The 7,744-nt window shown below is 46.5% G+C and overlaps 1 protein-coding gene across 2 annotated transcripts; it reads left to right on the top strand.

The window, feature by feature from the left end:
• Positions 1 to 2,024: 2,024 nt before the first annotated feature.
• Positions 2,025 to 7,265, top strand: BAMBI (BMP and activin membrane bound inhibitor). 2 transcript variants are annotated; one of them, XM_039527864.1, is made up of 3 exons: positions 2,025 to 2,449; positions 5,772 to 6,047; positions 6,524 to 7,265. In XM_039527864.1, exons 1-3 carry the CDS (start codon positions 2,374 to 2,376, stop codon positions 6,940 to 6,942), a joined length of 771 nt encoding a protein of 256 aa, XP_039383798.1. In that variant the 5' UTR covers positions 2,025 to 2,373; the 3' UTR covers positions 6,943 to 7,265. The 2 variants fall into 2 exon arrangements, with proteins under 2 accessions (XP_039383798.1, XP_039383797.1); XM_039527863.1 differs by having other exon boundaries at positions 2,026 to 2,449; positions 5,772 to 6,059.
• Positions 7,266 to 7,744: the final 479 nt, after the last annotated feature.

Genomic DNA, 7,744 nt, shown 5'->3' with positions numbered 1-7,744 from the left:
TTCAACACAGAAACTGGAGTTTAAACCATTTGGTTTTAATTTTGTATTTTGCCATTAAGCAAACAGATTTGTTAATTAATCATTGAATATGGCTTTCTGTTTATAAAGCAAAAAGGGTAGTCCATGGTAGTGTCTGAATAGCAAGTGTGACTGGCACAACCTTTTCCAAACACTGCTGGCCAGACTTGGCGGTTTTGGTTTGAAACTGGAGTTTTCCTTCTCCTTCTGCCACTGTAGAGGAGCTCCACCTGCCTTCAGAAGCATAGGGAGGTGAAGTGACCTGCCCAACTAAAGCAGCAGGTCAGTGGCAAAGCCAGCAATGGAAAGGTTTCTTGAGTCCCAGCTCTGTACCCGCTCCACTGTACCACCCTGCCAGCCCTGACTACCCTTATCCTCTTTACATTAAACATGCTATGCATCCCTCTCCTTATCTGTCCTCGATTTTGCCTGAAAACTCCCCTCCTTCATCTTTAGACCATCTTGTTGGAAACACTGGAATTTAAAACGACCAAATGTTTGAGTTCTAAAACGAACATCCTAAAGAGATGCAACTAATGCTAGTGGATCATAAATATACTGTAATACTTGCAATCATCTGAATTACATACGGTACAGTTCTGGGAGGTCCCTCTTTTTGGAACTAGTGGAACGAAATGTAAGGCAATGTCTATTAATTCACTTTTTCAATTTTCACAATTTTTCTTACCAAGGTTCTCTTCTGTGCTCCTGAACAATCCCCCTCTGTCTTAGCTCCTGCACACCCCTTAATCACGCATGCAAATGAGCTGGGTGATTTCTCCCGAGTTTACTGTGTTCTGTTCAAAAGATCCATAGTACCACGTTGGCATATGGCACCTAAATATTAAATGTAGCGCCTGTATCACTGTGACGGAAGTATTATAAGTGCATAAAATATTTACAGTATTAAATGTGTAAATCAATATATACAGTTAAAGTTTCCCAGATGTATCTACTGTATAGAATTTTTTGATTCTATAACATTTCCAACTTTCCCAGGGGTGTGTGTGAATCCCGAATAGCAAAGCTGCTTTGTCTGAACTCAGCAAAGCCGCACCCACCAATGTACTAATAAATGAATTAGCATCTCACTAAGGAGATCACTTCGGGGCTGATATTGATCAGGCCGAGCCTGTGTGTTTGCCTGGGATTGTTTGGAGGATAATTGAGTGTCAGTCTCTGTCTGTGTCGTCTCACTGGCGCCTGGTGCTTTTGGATTTGCTAATTTTCGCTAAGTGTCTTTTGCCGACTACTCCCACTACATCTAGCCCAACAAGCAGCCCGGCTCCTTGTAGCCAACCGTCTGTCTGCCGGGGCTGTATTGATCAAGAAAAAATAAATACATAACAGAAGAAAACGATACGCTCCTGTCCAACCCCTGAGGGCTGCTGTGCTGGATCTGTTATGCGCAGCCCTGGCTCTGCCGATCGCTTCTGGCTCTCCGCAGCCGTCCCGTATTGGCGTTTCCTGTAATGATCTTTCCCCCGGGGACGGCTCTGTCCTCAGGGCACATTCCTCCTCGGGCGAGGCAGGGCTTGGTTTGGGCAAGTGGCCCCAGGCCGTTTGGGTTTTACGAGTTGGCTGATCGGGGCCCTGAGCACCAAGGTGGGGCGGGCGTGACTTTAACGTGTCGGACTGGAAACACTTCGGGGGGCGCCCAAGCCTCGCTGCGGGGCGGGTGTGAATGCGGGGAGCAGGGAGCGCCGTGCTCCGCCGAGACGGGTCTGTCCTGCCGGGACACCGGGGCGCTCCGCTGCGCCCCGCCCCTCGCTGCCCTGGGCATGAATTGCGGCTCCCCCCGAGCCCATTTGCAAGCGGGAGGGGGGCGGGGCGGCCGCAGGCTCCCAGCCGCCAGCCAATCCCGGGCGCACCCGGCCCGGCTCTGTGAGTGGCAGAGGAGCGGAACCTATGAGAGCGGCGCTGGGGGCGCGGTGGGAGGAGCGAGGGGCGGGCGTCGGGGCAGGCTCGCTCGGCGCCGCGCTATTTACAGCGTGGGGCTCGCTCGCTGCTGGCCTGTGTCAGAGCCGGAGTCGGTGGCTGCCGGAGCGGCGAGCTCGGCCCGGTGCGTGTCTGGCTCGCAGGAGGCGGGGACGCCCTGGCCGGGCAGAGCTGCGGGCGCGCCCCGCTCCCGCATGTGGCCGGAGCGCGGCCCCGGTAGCGTGTGACCAGCTGGGCTGCTCCGCCGGGGGAGCTGTGCGGCGCCGCCTCCCGAGGCTGGCGGGGAGCCGGGCGCGGGCAGCCGCGGCAGCCGGAGTCTGTGCGCTGCCCGCTCCGGGCACTCGAGTGCGGCGCCGCGAGCCCTGGAGGGACGCTCGAGCGGCCGGCCGGCCGGGAGGGTCCAGGCGGGGCGGTTAAATGGATCGTCATCCCAGCTACAGCTTCATCTGGCTGCAACTGGAGCTGTGCGCCATGGCCATCCTGCTGACCAGAGGTGAGGGGCCGGGCTGAGCGGAGCTGTGCGCGGCGTCCCTGGGCTGCGTGGGGGCTGTTGGGGCGGCAGTACCCCGGGGGCAGGGAGGAGTGAACATAGAAGGGGCTGCGGGGGGTGGCTGAGTTGCGGGGGCTGGAAAGTGCGGGCGCCCCATGGGCTAGGGGGTAGCTCTGAACCCCCCCAGTGCCGGACGGCGCAGCCTCCCCCCGAGAAGCTCTCCCGCTCCGAGCCCCGCACTCCCTCCTTGGAGGCTTCCTCTGCCAGGCTGCGCTGGGAGCTCCATGCAGAGGGCTCCGAGCTGGCTTTGAAGCCCATTGCCAAGCCTTTGTTAGCGTGTAATATTTCCTTCTCTGCTGAGCCTCGCAGGCTCGGACAAGCTCCTCTCTTCTTGGGAGTAGCAGTGCTTGGGGTTTTTCTTCCCCTCTCCCTGTCTCCCCCCACCTCGCTGCTAGAGCCTTGCCCCGGTTCATTGATGTAAGTCAGACCTGAAGGGCAAGCGGTTGTCAAAATGTTTTTGTTAGTCTGCCTTTAATGAACTTCTGAACGCTCCCAGCCATGGAGCCGGGCCATCTTAGAGACACACTGCCTCTTTTGGAGCCGTGGCGTGGTTTTACTGTAGGGCGGATAGTCTCGCCTCCCTCAAGTGTTTATAATAATAATACAACCCCCCCCCAAGGAAAGTACATCAGAGGGAACTAATTCCGACCCCACACCCTCTTCTCTAATCCTTTTAAAACTAGTAGTGGGTGTGTTTAACTTCCTGTTGCAAATGCTACATTCCTGTAGATAGGTATGAAGTTTAAACACACTTAGAGTAAATTAACACTGTCTCCATACAGTTCAGTGACTGCTTAGTTGGCCTCTCTGTAAGGGGGAAAGGTCATCTTTTTGGCTTCCTATAATTGCCAAGATTCACGGAGGAGGTTAAAGGATAAACTAGCACAGTGATGATGTGCTACCATATTTATTTATTTTGGAAGTAAGGGTGTAATTAACCCTAAATAACAGCCCTTGCAGCATGCAGAGAGAAGCCTTCTGGCCCCATCAAAGGCAGGCAGAACAGGGAGTGACTGAGTGATGTGAAGTCACAGATACTGAAACTATGTGCCTGATAATGATATAATTAGGGGATCATAGACTTCTGGCTGCTGCTGACTTCAAAAGCTTTAAGAGAAGCCTGCAGTCTCTCCTGTAGCCATCTTGACTAAAAGCAGACATTTTTCTTTAATAGCTATATACAGTAACAAGAAAGAGGAGGGAACAGAAGGGCATTGTTCAGTTTCAAAATACCAAATACCCTTTCTGGCCTTTTGCATAGCACAGGAAGAAACTTTATGAATTGACAGAAATACAGTTTTAATACAGTAATACAAAGTCCATTCTGTTCTACCAAAAATGTGGCTTTAATTAAAATGGAGTTTTAATAACCCGATGACTAGCCTGTCAGATTTTGTTTATAAGACTGTCTTAGGTCAGTAAAATGTAGAATTTTAAACAGGGTCATATAAACAGTTAAAATAGAAGTATGCTTATTGTTTCATTTTCCTCCCCATGCTGAGCTTAGAGTAGTGAAAGGACAGTCAACTTGGTTCATTTTGTATCTTTTTATTAACTTGCTTGAACTGAATAGTAGTGGTCGATGCTTTTTGCAGGGGAAAAAAGTAGCAAGCTTAGTGATTGTACATAAGAAAGCAGAGAAAAGCTGTTCACCAATTTATTGGAAGGGTGACTTTTATGAAACCAAGGAAAGTTGGGCTCCTTGGCCTAAGGGAGCTAATACAGACTAGGGGGGAGAGAGGCTCTGTCATTTGGCTTCTATTAAGCAGAGTTATTAAAGAGCAGCAGGGACTTCAGGGCCCAGAGCCTCTGCAGCAGCATTACCAGCAGAGCTGAGCCTGGATGGGCTGAAGCCTGGAAGTTAGTTTGAGTCCTTTCCCGGTCATATTTTTTTAAGCTTAAGAAGTGGGGAGGGGATAGTTAAAAGGTAGTTATGCACAGGTTTATTTTCAGGGTATATGTTTCTAATGCAAGAAGTCTGATAATTCAGCTCACTTACTGCCTCTGTGGTAGGAAGTACACCAACTAACTGAATTGGAAGTCTGTTTAAGTAAATCCTCACTTGTAATGATGGCTCCAGAATCTGCCTTCCTCTAATTCTCTGAACTGATGGCATATTGAAATAGGTTTGAGTTATGACTTGCCTAGAAAGAATACATTTTCCCCCTACTGTTCAAGATGTGTATAATCATAATGGTGGTTTGGAGAGCACAAAATGAAGTGTTTTTTATTAAGAACTTTTATCGCTTCCCTTCAGAAATTTTTGAGGTTTCCTGAGATTGTTTTTCTACAACTGGTAGAAGATTTTCAGTCTAAACGTTTCCCCTTTTTTTGACCACATGTTGGATTGCCTGCAAAAACTAGGGGTTATGGGGGAGGAGGTTTCAGCTTTGCAGAAACGCACCCTTTCTTATGATTTTCCATTTGGGTTGAAAGAAATTGACTTTGGCAAACAAACCACTAATTGTAAACTGCGCAGTTCCTGTTTTATAGAACGGACTTTAAAAAGCCTTGTTGCATGAAAAGCTCTTAGACAAAGTTCCTTTTCTGAAGAGATCATAAATAGCTGCCCCATTTCACATAGTAAAACTTCCTGACTTGGAATTTCTAGATTCTAATGCTTCTAGCTGATAGCTTTATAAGGTGTTAGCTAAAGCTCTTAAACCTTGACGTAGCCCTGAGAGATAGCAAGCAGTTCTGCTGTTCCAATTAAATTTAAATGTGACAAAATAAAAAAAACTTAGAATGATCAACCATCAACAATAATGATTTAAATTCTAAAGCACTGCAGCAATGCTGTTTCAAACTAGCTTTTTTGGGGGGAGGGTTGTGCCTCTTCAATAAGGATGGGTTTGATCACATTAGAATACTGACTTTTAGGAAGTAGTAAAAATACCTAGCTGCTATGCGAGATGTGGTTATGTCTGTCTTCTCTAGCAGTATGATCTCCCACCCCCTCCCCCCCAAACCCTAGTCTTAATGGGAAGTTTGAAGTGTGACATTTCAGTTAGTCCTGTTTTAATCAAGTATATCGTAGTGGTATTGTGCCAGTGCCCAAAGGCCCCCATTGGGATTAGGGCCCCAGGGGGGTGGGCACTATTCAAAGACCGAAAACAGACAAGCTCTGCTCTGCAGGGTTTACAATCTACAGTGACCAAAACTTTGTACTGTTGAGTTTGTTCATTTTGTAATCGCCCACTGTTAATTTTGTGAGGTAGCAAGTGAGTTTCTGTACTAACTAGGAATAAAATACTTGTTTTTTTAGGTGAAATTAGATGCTACTGTGATGCTGCGCACTGTGTTGCAACTGGCTATATGTGCAAATCTGAGCTTAATGCCTGCTTCTCCAGACTGCTTGACCCTCAGAACACGAATTCCCCACTTACTCATGGCTGCTTGGACTCTATTGCAAACACAGCTGACATCTGCCAAGCTAAACAGGCACAAAACCACTCCGGCACCACCATGCCCACATTGGAATGCTGTCATGAAGATATGTGCAATTATAGAGGACTGCATGATGTTCTCTCTCCTCCCAAGGGTGAGACCTCAGGTAGAGAAAGCAGTTTCAACTAAATGTCTTCTCTGATCTATAGGCTTGTGACAGCCAAGACCTTATATGTCTGCTATTGATTTTGTTGTTAATGTAATTAGAGATACCAGAGGGAGAGAACCATGTGGAGGGATGCAGAGATGCAGACATAAAAGCTGAGTAGCTTTTAGAGGTACATTAGCACTAGATCTCTGCCTGCTTCTCAACATTTCTAAGAGGCAATTATACAGTGGTACTCCTTCACATTAGATCAACTGCCAGTGTAATAAAAATATATTCTCTTAACTTGTTTTAGAAATGGTTCAGATCAATCTGTAGAGATACTATTTGTAGATACTTTCCAGTGTCAAGTTAAATTATTAGCAGCAGCTGTTAATATGTGTGGTTTAAGGAATTGTTAAATTTGAAACAAATGTTTAGCAGAGACTGAAATAATCTTGGCATCTTTGTTTCCCTTTTTGCAGGACAGGGGAGCAGATACCAGCATGACAACAGCAGAAATCTCATCACTAAGGTTCAGGAGTTGACCTCTTCAAAAGAATTGTGGTTCAGAGCCGCTGTAATTGCTGTTCCCATAGCTGGTGGGCTGATCTTAGTGCTTCTTATCATGCTAGCTTTGCGGATGCTCAGGAGTGAAAACAAAAGACTGCAAGATCAACGACAGCAAATGCTCTCCCGTTTGCACTACAGTTTTCATGGACATCATTCGAAGAAAGGACAGGTGGCGAAGTTAGACTTGGAATGCATGGTGCCAGTAACTGGACATGAGAACTGCTGCATGAGCTGTGATAAAATGAGACAGACAGACCTCAGCAATGATAAGATTCTTTCATTAGTCCACTGGGGAATGTACAGCGGGCATGGAAAGCTGGAATTTGTATGACCAACTTTTTTTCTAAATCTGAGCTAAACGTACTAGGAAAACTCTCAAAGGCCTTTGGGTTCTGCTGGACAGGAGCACTTTAACTTAAGCAAACTTTCATTAATTCTCTTTTGAGAAACAAAGGACCTCTGCAAACAGAATCTTGGATATTTCCTCTGAAGGATTCCAAAAGTTGTCTTATTTGCACAGAGTAAAATACACTCAATGTATTGTTTGCTTTAAAGTTATGAAAGCAAAAATTAGAAGTTGTACACACTGTCACCAGGGTTATCTGAGCTGTAGGGAGCTGAGAATTGAGCTAAATAATAAACTGTATGAAAGCCCCTATGTTTCCTGACTTATTGTAAAGAATCTTCAAATATATATATTTTGTCTGAAACTTCCTTGTGATTTTTTTTTGGTTTTCTTTTAGAAAGCTATTGTGAGGTGACATTAGCATTCAGAGTAGAATTGCACTAAATCTTGAAATGTGTTCTCCTGTAAAGTCCATCCTCCTGCAGAGTGGCAGAAGTGACTTTTTTTGTTCCTGAAAGAGGATGTGTGTGCGCGCGCTCTCTCTCTCTCTCTCTCTCTCTCAAAATATGTCAAATAGTGGTGAGTCCATATTTTCCCTTGGCAACAGAATAAACTGACTAACTGTTCAAAGAACAGGGTTTTTTCCCCCCCTCTTCTCCCCTGCCCCCCCCCCCCACCTTAGTTTTTCCTTTTGCAGCTAAGGCTCATTACTTTGTTCTGTTCTTGACTAACTGTCTCTCTTCCTCTTTATTTATTGTATTTAATTTACATACATATATTTTGTATT

This window comes from Mauremys reevesii, linkage group 2 (assembly GCF_016161935.1).
Source record: "Mauremys reevesii isolate NIE-2019 linkage group 2, ASM1616193v1, whole genome shotgun sequence".
Lineage (NCBI taxonomy): Eukaryota > Metazoa > Chordata > Testudines > Geoemydidae > Mauremys > Mauremys reevesii.
Note: the sequence above shows the minus strand (reverse complement) of the source record. Positions and strands in the feature narration are given on the sequence as shown.

Excerpts from the sequence above, each read along its gene's own strand:
- BAMBI (XM_039527863.1), top strand. The coding sequence starts at position 2,374 with ATGGATCGTCATCCCAGCTACAGCTTCATCTGGCTGCAACTGGAGCTG. Across the intron at positions 2,450-5,771 it reads GGCCATCCTGCTGACCAGAG|GTGAAATTAGATGCTACTGT; the intron begins GTGAGGGGCCGG and ends TTGTTTTTTTAG. Across the intron at positions 6,060-6,523 it reads TCCCAAGGGTGAGACCTCAG|GACAGGGGAGCAGATACCAG; the intron begins GTAGAGAAAGCA and ends CCCTTTTTGCAG.